This window comes from Salvelinus sp. IW2-2015, linkage group LG19 (genome assembly GCF_002910315.2).
Source record: "Salvelinus sp. IW2-2015 linkage group LG19, ASM291031v2, whole genome shotgun sequence".
NCBI classification, from domain to species: Eukaryota; Metazoa; Chordata; class Actinopteri; order Salmoniformes; family Salmonidae; genus Salvelinus; species Salvelinus sp. IW2-2015.
Genome location: NC_036859.1, coordinates 30,800,362 through 30,812,917, shown reverse-complemented (window position 1 = coordinate 30,812,917; position 12,556 = coordinate 30,800,362). Strand labels below are relative to the sequence as shown.

The 12,556-nt window shown below is 41.7% G+C and overlaps 1 protein-coding gene across 1 annotated transcript; it reads right to left on the bottom strand.

Moving 5' to 3' along the window:
- Positions 1-121: 121 nt before the first annotated feature.
- LOC111979399 (E3 ubiquitin-protein ligase MARCHF2) lies at positions 122-3,206 on the bottom strand. Its single transcript, XM_024009910.2, has 5 exons — positions 2,998-3,206; positions 2,193-2,428; positions 1,697-1,892; positions 1,360-1,569; positions 122-884 (listed from the first exon to the last, which is right to left on the bottom strand). Exons 2-5 carry the CDS (start codon positions 2,369-2,371, stop codon positions 729-731), a joined length of 741 nt encoding a protein of 246 aa, XP_023865678.1. The 5' UTR covers positions 2,372-2,428; positions 2,998-3,206; the 3' UTR covers positions 122-728.
- Between the last annotated feature and the right edge of the window lie 9,350 nt (positions 3,207-12,556).

The following is a 12,556-nucleotide window of genomic DNA, read 5'->3' as shown; positions in this document are numbered from 1 at the left end:
TCCCTTAAATGTCCACTAGATGGTGGTATGTTTGGTGCAGTCAACTGCATCAAGTGATCATTACCGATCTAATACTCCTGTATAAGTAACTTAGAGATTCAGCACACATGCATTCCAGATGTGCCGACTGCAAAGACCAAGAGTCCCTTATGTTTTATTGCACAATGACCCAGCTTACTCAAGGGAGTGCAACATAAAATGATTTTGCATACCCTGCATACATTGACTGACAATCCAAAGCCCACTCCAAAACACTGCAGTTTGTTCCCTTCTTCTCTCTCCCACTTCTACCAGCTTCCAAAGAGCAAAGAGTTAACAACAGAAAACATCATATTTAGACTTGGTTGTTCACATGGTCATTGTTCTGAGAGAGTAAATTCATAGGGCTATTGGATGCCAGTTTTCCAAAAACAGCTAAATACATTGTGAAGGGGGGTAGTATGTTTCAAATATACTGTATTAACATGCTGCATCAGTTACATCCCGCTACATTAGCTGTGTCCTTCCGTTTGTGTCCTGATTTTCCAGGCCAGTGTTCATAATCCAGCGATGACATCAGTGACACTTCATTCCACGAGTCCAACACGTCCCAAAACCACTGGTTATAGTTAATATCTGGGCTCAAGTGTTTCAAATAATAGAGAATATGGAGAAATAATCCCCAGAATGGTCTACAAGTGCAGAAGTTCAAGATATATTACACTTTTTTTTAAGTGAGACCACAGCGCTCATACGATGGTCTCGTCAGTCATTTTCTTGGTCGACTTGGTTGGGACGGAATGTTGGGTAGAGTGCGCTCCTTTAATTTCAGGCATGAGCAGGCGCACTTTCTGATTGGTCCTCCTCCACTCCGAGTATAACTGACAGTGATAGCGGAACGATACCTGAGGGGCACGGAGACAGACGTCAATGAAACTACATCAGACGGTTTCATACGCACTGCAGAGCAGATTTGTTAAATATACCGTTGCTGTCGCAGGCACGCACAATACAAAGTTAGACATATTGCATGACAAATTTGTATTTGGTCTGCAAAATGGTTCCGCTTCATTTGATGATTGTGTAACTATTGTAAGCTTTTTTTCAGAGTACAAACAAACAATTCTTGTTGCAGGCACAAAAGATTTGTTGGCACATTACTTGTCTCCCCTGAATATAAAATGGGAAGGGCACAAAATACCATAGACAAGAAAACAAAACAAACAATGCGCCACAAATGTCTAATTTGTCTCACAAATGTACTAATAGCAATTGTAAAGCACACATTTACACTGCAAAAATMTGCTGTCAATTAACAAAGGTGGAGTAAAGTAACCCATGGTAATGGTGATAAGGGGTGTGTGTGTGTGTGTTAGTTACCAGTGTCCAGAGAACGTAGATGGTAAAGAGAGCAATGGTGAGGGCGATGAGGCCCACAGCCTCCAGCCGGCTGTTGAGGGTCAGGTGGTCCTGGGCTCCCCTCAGACACAGCCAGCCAGAGATGGCCGCCAGTGGCGTGATGAGCATGAAGCAGGCCATGTCGCACAGAAGCGTGCGCTTCTCACTGCGAGGGCCTGGGTCCCGCAACCACTGGGAGAATGCAAGGAAAGGTTCATTATTAATATGCTAATTATTCTGTCATTACTATGGTGATGGAGGACTTAAACAGAATTACCCATCAACCTGTCACTCACTCACACACACACTGCCATTTTACCTGTGTGAGGGGCTGGGGTCGCTTTTCGACGGTGAACTCGGTGTGGCAGAGCTCACAGTAGCTGGTGTTGGAGGAGGACAGCCATTTCTCCAGGCAGCTCTTGTGCACCTTACCCAGGGTCCCTGTGCAGCTGCAAGGGGAGAGCAGCATCTCACCACCGGCCCCCTCGTGGCAGATCCGACACATGCCTTCATTACTAGACAAATAGGGGAAGAAATTTTTCCTGGTGACCACTCGTTTCAAAACAAATGACACATTAAATGCACTATAAACAAAACACATTATTTTCATCAATATACAACATGTATTTATCAGATATGCTGAATCTGAAAATGATACAGTATGTTGCCCTCTCCTATAAGCTTTGAGATCTATTTGTCCATCGTTTATCTCCATTCAAGGAATTGTTTATTTATCAGATCGAAGCCAAGGGTCACATTCCCGGTCATCCATATTTACAAAGAAAGATAAGAACCTTCTCGAAGAACCTCCTTACCTCTGTGAGCCCATAGCCTTGACAACAGTGGAGAGTGGGCGGCCATCTTTGGCCGTAACCTTAGCGACGTACTGGGCCTGGCCGGCATCTGGCTCCTCTACCTCCTTGGGCAGGTCGGCAGCGCTGCCTGAGTAGTCACACAGGGAGCCAGGCAGGTGGCAGCAGCCTGGTGTAGTCATGGCACGCTGGTGTGGGTGACACGCCTCTCCTCCCACTGCTGTGGGCAACTGTTTGGACTGAGTGACAATGTTAGTATGTAACATTGTTACAAGTTACTTGTGATGGTTCATGACATGTGAGGTGATCAGTCCATAGAAATAGAATCCATATTCTATTGATCATCCTTTTATCATGACAAAAACCTTTGGCAAAGGCTTTGCAGACAATGTCAAAACAGGATTTGACACGGGAAACTATGTAATAAAGAGGATTCGAATTAAAGGGGACATTCTTTATAGCCAGGTGCATACTTCATTTTGACAAGCTTATGTGGTGGCGGGTCATCAACATGTCATCAACATCATAGATAAAACTGACTGTCAGCAACTATAGACAAAGCTCGGCTCCAGTGAATCAATAAATGACCAACAGACACAGCCAGACAGGATAAATGGTTGGCTGTCTAGTTACTGTAGCTAACTACGTTACTGTTAAGCATTCATGTTTTCACATCCTCTCTACGTTAACGTTAGCTAGCTACGACATTCCCACTAGTTAMCAAGCTGGCTAAATCAATCAATACAATGCAATGCTATGCATGATGAACAGTTATCTAGATAGCGTTTCGAAACAAGGGATAACGCACCGTATAGTCGACACCAGCTCCCCCTGGCCTTAGCTAGCTATTTGGCTAGCTAGAGACGAGAATGACATTGACATTTAGACATAAAACGATGTTTTGGGAGGAATACAATATATGATGGCAAGTCGTGTATCTGCTCCATTGGCTGGATAATTTATTCGTTCGTAACCATCTCCCCGTCTTCTTGCAGAAACGGTGTATTTTTCACGGATTTATGACAGTTAGCTGACTTGCTCGCATCTCTCTCAGCTGTGCAGTGACTGTATCGTTATGGTCACGTGATCATYGTGTCTGGTGACGCATTATTACCAMGATACAAGGGTAGCATGATTATTCATATGGTACAAATTATTCTACAAATTAGGCTAATATGTGAACACCCCGAAGTGGCAGTAGCCACTGTCCTAAGACTATTGGCAAGAGAAAACAATGCAAGACAAGATGGTAAACAAAAAGTGTATTATATATATATTTTTTGCCGCTAGGTTACTCCACTATTGTCAAATATTTAATATCTCAGTTTTAYAGTTGGACATTGTAGGCATACTTCTACTTGTCTATGAGGTTCTTAGGTTGAGATTCATATGTTTAAGCAGAAAAGGTTTGATTTATACTTTTACTTTTAATACTTAAGTATATTTTTGCAATTACATTTACTTTTGATGCTTAAGTATATTTAAAACCAAATACTTTTAGACTTTTACTCAAGTAGTATTTTACTGGGTGACTTTTACTTGAGTAACTTTCTATTAAGGTATCTATASTCTTACTCAAGTATGACAATTGGGTACTTTTTCCACCACTGCAWGCTAGTAGATACACATAGACTTCCAGCATTGGCTCGCGAAACTACCTCCAACTTCCTTTATTTTGGACACAGATATAAAGAAGTATCCACAAGTTTATCTGACTCTGGTGATGTAGATAAAAGGCCTCATTGCCAAAATTCCAAAGTATCCCTTTAACATAGAAACCTGCGGCAGCTGTGTTTTCTTTCACTTTAGTCATTTTCTATTAAGGTATCTTTAGTTTTAAACAAGTATGACAAATGGGTACTTTTTCCACCACTGTCTACGTAAACACGGGTAACAACTCAGGGTAGAGTCTAGAGGAGCTGCAGTACCAAGGGGTCCTGAGGGTGGATACATGTGATGAGGTGGAGGTCAAGGTGCCAGTAGACATTGACTCCTTGACAGCGCTGGACCAGATAGCCTCCTTGAGGACTCTTCAGGAGGAGGTGAACAGACTGCTGGACATGGACACTTTGGATTGTCTCTCGAGAACAATTCGCTTTGAAAGCAGCCCAATTCAGGAGAGGAGTGGAAGCGCAAAGACATATTGCAGTAGTGTACGCACGGCCACCCATTTCAAAACCATACGTTTTTTTTGTTTTACCAATCCTATAACAGCCTATGCTTTTCTCATTCTTACTTTAATTTTAAATGTGAAAGTTAAAAACAAGTCCTATATTTATATAAGTTATCTAAATAAACCAAATGTTATCTAGTGTAGATCMCTTACATCTATTGACGCAACACGGGGCTGAAAATGAGGTGGAGGTCAAGGTGCTAGATATCGACTTCGCTTCATTCACACTGAACTGTATTTCCTTCTACAGTAGTCTTCAGGAGAACGACAGAGTGTTGGACATGGACAAGGTGAATTGTCGCTCCCTGTTTTTACATTTTTTATTTAACTCGCAAGTCAGTTAAGAACACATTCTTATTTACAACGACGCTGKGCCAATTGTGCACCGCCCTAATGTCGAGAACAGTTCACCTTGAAACCAGCCCAATTCCCGAGAGGAATGGAAGCGCAAAGACGTATTGCAGTAGTGTACGGTCAGCTTTGACTACGTTATTCATTCCATTCTCATTCTTGAAAACAGGCCCTAAACAGATCTATGACAGTCACTTATCTGATAGTCAGTTTTGTTTCAAAACGCAATATTCACACACTCATGTGTTTTATCGCCTTTGTTTGTGTAAAATATTACTATATTAATATTCTYAGATTTTTAATTAGATTGTAGCTTTAAAACGTGTTTAGTTGCAAAGCGGTATATATATCCAATGTTTAACAAATACATACACCATATAAGTGTAGCATACCCAGCTGAATGAATGGTCACCTCTCAAACTGATTGTTCATGAGTTTAATGCGGTACCATTTCCATAAAAACACCGTAAGAGCTGATGCAGAAACATACCAAAATGCTCTTACAATATAACCCACAAACAATACACGTGTACGCAACTTTACATTAGCGTGCTTCATACATCAAATGCATCAATATGCGTGAGAATTTCTACCCAAATAGTTGATTACATGCTAACAGCTTGCTAATGTAGCGCAAGTTTAACTAATATTAGCCAGCACAAACAGTGGAGCTAGGCCACAGTTAATGACGTCATATTGCTAGCAGACTTCAGAACATTAATTACAAATATCCGTTCAGTACACGTTCAAAATAATTAGAAAGATTTCTGAAACAAGACCAATATTGAAACACAGTAAATTCATTGTTCTCTTTCCAACTAGATGCTAAGATTGACGTTGTTTCTTGGACGCTTGAACAAYGTTAACAAAGTTATCTGCMTTTTCTCTCGCGCCCGTTTCCCATATACCCTTTGCGCGTAATACAGAGAAGGCAAAAAACCTGCTGTCAACATAAATGTCACACTAAACTGTCAAATATACAGTGACGACTGAAAGCTTGTACAAAGAAAATAAAAGTCCAAATAAATAAAGAGCAGACATTGATCTGACACTGTTTAGGGGTTCATTTACAATATGCATTGTGACAGCATGGTTACTAAAAAAACACACAAAAAGAACAGAGGCCAGTGGAATGTAAGAGGATGATAGTTCTTTTGAGCCTGAAATTTAAAAAATGGGTGCAAATTGTAAGAGAAGATCCCCCCCCCCAAACTATTACGCATTCCTGCGTCTGTCTTCCGATCCTTCCTACCAGCGTGACAGTGGTTGAGGGCCAAGGAGTTCCTTTGATCACCCCCTCAGCAGATGGAGACAGGGATGGCAATGAGGAAGGAAACTTTATTTGTAAAAATATAATTTGATCTGTGAAATAAAGCTAATTGATTACACCCGAATTGGCCATTTTTAATTTATAGGATTCATATAATATTCAATTATTATAGTACGTAAAATCTTGCCTGATGACTCAAACTGAATTCTTCTGCTGCTCAATGTTCGCTACATACTTCAGTCTGAGTGCCATCGYTGAAGTCATTTGTGGTGACGTCAAAACAAAGTAATTAGTGATTGGATCATCTCTAACCAATCAGAGTATTAAAGTCAATGACACATTTTCTGAACGCTGCATACCCTCGTGTGTTCTGGCTCTGGCACAACCCATCGGTTTCTGGGACCAATCAGAACGGTTAGAATGTGTTTGCGTTCTAGAAATTGTCGGGGCAGTACTCAGATCCAGACTCATTGCGGAGAAGAAACTAACATCCGTGGGCGTGGCGTAGCATTTGGCCAGRGCACGGAGTCTGGGTAGCCAGGCAACCTAACATCCAATTTGGACCAAACTTTTTCTAACAATGAGTAAGACATGAGGAATCCAAAGATGTGTCAAAAACCATCCACGGACTCCCCACACCCATGTCAATCTCACCCCAACAGTTCTTGGGTTTATGTCCCATCCTACATCCTGTTACCAGGTTCTGACCACTAGATGGTGCCGTTCCTGTTATTAGGTGATTTTTTTTTCTTTCTTCTTTSTTAAAGAACCCCCCCATGGTTAAAGAGTTCACCCAAATTCTAAAATTACATATTGKTTTTCTTACCCTTGAAGCAGTCTATGGACCAGAGCCCTATACTACGAATCAGGTTTGAGGAGTTAGCGAGGTGGCTCACCTTTTAGCCAGGTATATTTTCTATGGTAACGAATTCTTGAGAACTCACCTGCTCTATGGCAGGCTAACATGGGGATAACTCAAATTTGATCCTAAATGAAGTGTCTACCACGAGTTAAGGACCAATGAAATCAAATACCCTCCCTCTCGCAAAGATTGTGTCATCGTCCCCTTCATTTGAGGAAGATGACTGATTTAAATATTTTATCAAATGTGTTTTGTAAAAAAAAAAAGTTAAAATACCTATCACATTACATATTTAGTAATGACAGCATTTACTTTCCAAACTGTATGTTTTTCGCACAATTGTATTTTGAAATTTTGCTTTAGGCAAACTGACAACCGCAACCAACCATAGACATATAATCCATAGATGGTAATTCCCATTCAAGTCAAGACTGACAGCCATTGCTAGCGTATCCATGAGTTTAAAAGTCATATTGCCAGAGTTAGAGGTTCCAAAACCCTTCTATGGATTATGTGTCTATGGCCACAATGCAACAAGCTGTTCCACAGATAGAAGAAGCGATAGGAGTGGGGAAAAAGTTGATTGTGCATTGAAAAGCACACCAAAGCACTCCAAAGACAGCATTAATGATAAGTAATAAAATAAAGACGGCGCTTCTAAAAGCCTATTTCACACCATAGCCTGATGAATTTGCAAGATAACTTTTCTTTCATTTTGATTTCGGGACAAATGAAAATGTGGCACTGACTCGCCCGTGCATTGATGTTTCAGCATAGAGTACCACAGCATGAGTCATAAAACCCATAAAACCTAGCAGTCAAACAAGGAAAAGATTCCAATCGTATTCCCACCATTCATTTTTCCCATATGGGGATTTTATAAACACTTAAAATAAGGGCTGCGTTTTGTGTAATCTCTTGCGTGATGTTTTGATAACCATGTAAATCTCTTTATGACAAGGTGATTCGTTAAAATCAATATAGTTGCCTGTATTTGCCCCCCAAAAATGAAAAGCTAATTAGCTGCTAATGTGGCTATCATAAAGAACTACAAATGCCACGATGATCTGGACGAGACTGCCGAATTGAGGCAATGGTAAGAATCTCTGGATTAACTAAGTGTAGTAATGAATAAATTGGCTACATTTCTTTAAGATGACAATTATGTGAACTGTCTTGTGCAAGTTTTAAATTGACACAATACCTGTTAGCAAAGATGTCAGCTAGAGATGATTTGGGTGCAATCAATTAGCTTAATTTCTCAGAGATATAATTCAACAAAATAATGTTAAAGGAATGTTAATCTTATCTGTTTCTAACAACAGAAACGATTTCAGAAAAATCTGAGATGGTGGGAGTTTCTTTCTTGTTTCTTGTGCTTTTTGAGCTGGAAGGTTTTCATTATTTTGGGCAAGGCATTGAGACCAACTTGTACAGGAAATGTATTGGTATTTTGACTGCAATCAAGCTTGTTTGACATTCTCCTTTGAATTCTTCTTTCCTCACACTTAACAACATCAGAGAAAGAAAGTCAACAAAGTGGATATCGCTCCCAAGGACCACCAAGGATCCTGCTGATGTCGGCTATAATAGTATGTATCTAATAGATTACTATCTTTGCTTTCAAAAGCCACATCCTTTGTTCACAATATTCTGCACTACTCCAACACTGAGAATGCACCACGACAAGAGGAAGATCTTGCCTCCTGCTCCTCACAGAGGAAGGAGAGGCCAAAGAACCAATTATTTTTAATCAGGGTATACTCTGCCATGTCTAGGCATGACAACAGCTAGCGTCAGTAGAAATGTCCTTTTGGTTATTTGGCAACACAACCAGAGGACCATCTCGTCACCTACTCCACAACGAGGAAGTAGAGGCTCAAGACGCAGTCCTTTTTCACTGCCATAACCAATTATTTAAACTCAGTCCTACTGTTATTTGCTGTTGTCAGTCTTCTACACTGATTTGGCAACTCAGAGGATCTTCCCGCCTACTCAATGAGGAAGGAGAGACCCAAGAATGTTTCCATTTTTGTCAACCAGTCCTTTCAAAATTCCAAAACTCTCCTTTATCTATTAATTTCCATTACGAAGCTTCCAAAGATCTTTATCAACTAAACTGTAAGTGGATCTCTCTCCCATTTAGGCAATTCAGGGTGAGACCACCAAGGATCCTCCGCATGCCCTTTTGATCATCCAGAGTGAGATGTAAAGCATACAGGTAGTTCTGTGCATGATCGGTATTTGTTATAATCTGTTTTTTAAATGCCACATCCTCTTGTTCAAAGTTCACACACCACCACCAGAGGAGGAACTTGCCTCCTGCTCCCCAATGAGGAAGGAGATGCCCATGAAGCGTCCTTTCACTTCAATAATAAACTGCCACTTCATGCATTTATAAGTGCTTTAGTGAAATTTCAATTTAAAAAAGTAGGTTAGAGATTGACAAACAAGGAAATTCATAGGCATTCAAAGTTCAAAGAAATCCTTCATGACATTCTATGACAATTAATGAGACTCCAGTGGTGGAGTTCAAAACAGACTATGTAGGCCAAGCCTGTAAATTCTATTCTAGTCTCCCCTTTGGACTCAAATATTGATAAAGTCCGTGGCAATCAGGTTCACGTGTGACACGAATGGTCTGACAAGAATATTGGCTGAGTAGAACACTACAGCAAACCTTGAGGCAAGCTGACCATCTCCAATAAATAGGACGTCCGTCAACATTGTTACCGTTTAAAATGCTGTCCATAATATAATGTGATCCAATGTTCAATCACACATTTGGTTGTAACGGATGATATATGTGAAGTAGCGGCCTTCACTGTAATTCAGAGTTTCCCAAACTCGGTCCTGGGGACCCCAAGGGGTGTACGTTTTGGTTTTTACCCTAGCTCTACACGGATTATTTAAAAGAATCAACTAATCAAGCTTTGATCATTTGAACAAGCTGTGTAGTGTTAGGGCAAAAAACTAAACGTGCACCCCTTGGGGTCCCCAGGACCGAGTTTGGGAAACGCTCCTGTAATTTGTATAATCTTATTTATTTCTATAGCCCTTCTTACATCAGCTGATATCTCAAAGTGCTGTACAGAAACCCAGCCTAAAACCCCAAACAGCAAGCAATGCAGGTGTAGAAGCACGGTGGCTAGGAAAAACTCCCTAGAAAGGCCAACACCTAGAGAGGAACCAGGCTATGAGGGTTGGCAAGTCCTTGTCTGGCTGTGCCGGGTGGAGATTATAACAGAACATGGCCAAGATGTTCAAATGTTCATAAATGACCAGCATGGTCAAATAATAATAATCACAGTAGTTGTCGAGGGTGCAACAGGTCAGCACCTCAGGAGTAAATGTCAGTTGGCTTTTCATAGACAATCATTGAGAGTATCTCTACCGCTCCTGCTGTCTCTAGAGAGTTGAAAACAGCAGGTCTGGGACCGGTAGCACGTCCGGTGAACAGGTCAGGGTTCCATAGCCGCAGGCAGAACAGTTGAAACTGGAGCAGCAGCACGGCCAGGTGGACTGGGGACAGAAAGGAGTCACCATGCCAGGTAGTCCTGAGGCATGGTCCTAGGGCTCAGGTCCTCCTCCGAGAGAGAGAATTAGAGAGAGCATACTTAAATTCACACAGGACCTGTCTCTTATACACATCTAGATGTGTATAAGAGACAGATACTGGAGGCTGAGACAGGAGGGGTCAGGAGACACTGTGGTCCCATCCGATGATACCCCCAGGCAGGATATAACCGCACCCACTTTGCCAAAGCACAGCCCCCACACCACTAGAGGGATATCTTCAACCACCAACTTACCATCCTGAGACAAGGCCGAGTCAAGCACACTAAGATCTCCGCCACTGCACAACCCAAGGGGGGTGCCAACCCAGACAGGAAGACCACGTCAGTGACTCAACCCACACAAGTGACGCACCCCTCCTAGGGACGGCATGGAAGAGCACCAGTAAGCCAGTGACTCAGCCCCTGTAATTGGGTTAGAGGCAGAGAATCCCAGTGGAGAGAAGGGAACCGGCAAGGCAGAGACGGCAAGGGCGGTTCGTTGCTCCAGTGCCTTTCCGTTCACCTTCACACTCCTGGGCCAGACTACACTCAATCATAGGACCTACCGAAGAGATGAGTCTTCAATAGGGACTTAAAGGTTGAGACCGAGTCTGCGTCTCTCACATGGGTAGGCAGACCATTCCATAAAAATGGAACTCTATAGGAAAAAGCCCTGCTTCCAGCTGTTTGCTTAGAAATTCTAGGGACAATTAGGAGGCCTGCGTCTTGTGACCGTAGCGTACGTGTAGGTATGTACTGCAGGACCAAATCGGAAAGATCGGTAGGAGCAAGCCCATGTAATGCTTTGTAGGTTAGCAGTAAAACCTTGAAATCAGCCCTTGCCTTAACAGGAAGCCAGTGTAGGGAGGCTAGCACTGGAGTAATATGATCAATTTTTTTTAGTTCTAGTCAGGATTCTAGCAGCCGTATTTATCACTAACTTAAGTTTATTTAGTGCTTTATCTGGGTAGCCGGAAAGTAGAGCATTGCAGTAGTCTAACCTAGAAGTAACAAAAGCATGGATAGATTTTTCTGCATCATTTTTGGAGAGAAAATGTCTAATTTTTGCAATGTTACGTAAATGGAAAAAAGCTGTCCTTGAGGCCATAACAGTTTTATTTGAGATGACTGTACAACCATCAAGATTAATTGTCAGATTCAACAGAAGATCTCTTTGTTTCTTGGGACCTAGAACAAGCATCTCTGTTTTGTCCGAGTTTAAAAGTAGAACATTTGCAGCCATCCACTTTCTTTATGTCTGAAACACAGGCTTCTAGCGAGGGCAGTTTTGGGGTTGCACCATGTTTCATTGAAATGTACAGCTGTGTGTCATCCGCATAGCAGTGAAAGTTAACATTGTTTTCGAATGACATCCCCAAGAGGTAAAATATATAGTGAAAACAATAGTGGTCCTAAAACGAAACCTTGAGGAACAACGAAATTTACAGTTGATTTGTCAGAGGACAAACCATTCAGAGACAAACTGATATCTTTCCAGACAGATAAGATCTAAACCAGGCCAGAACTTGTCCGTGTAAACCAATTTGGGTTTCCAATCTCTCCAAAAGAATGTGGTGATCGATGGTATCAAAAGCAGCACTAAGGTCTAGGAGCACGAGGACAGATGCAGAGCCTCGGTCTGACGCCATTAAAAGGTCATTTACCACCTTCACAAGTGCAGTCTCAGTGCTATGATCGGGTCTAAAACCAAACTGAAGCATTTCGTATACATTGTTTGTCTTCAGGAAGGCAGTGAGTTCCTGCGCAACAGCTTTTTCCAACATTTTTGAGAGGAATGGGAGATTCGATATAGGCCGATTTTTAGTTTTTAAAAATATTTTCTGAGTCAAGGTTTGGCTTTTTCAAGAGTGGCTTTATTGCTGCCACTTTTAGTGAGTTTGGTACACATCCGGGGGATAGAGAGCCGTTTATTATGTTCAACATAGGAGGGCCATGCACAGGAAGCAGCTCTTTCAGTAGTTTAGTTGGAATAGGGTCCAGTATGCAGCTTGACGGTTTAGAGGCCATGATTATTTCATCATTGTGTCAAGAGATATAGTAGTAAAACACTTGAGTGTCTCCCTTGATCCTAGGTCCTGGCAGAGTTGTGCAGACTCAGGACAACTGAGCTTTGGAGGAATACACAGATTTAAA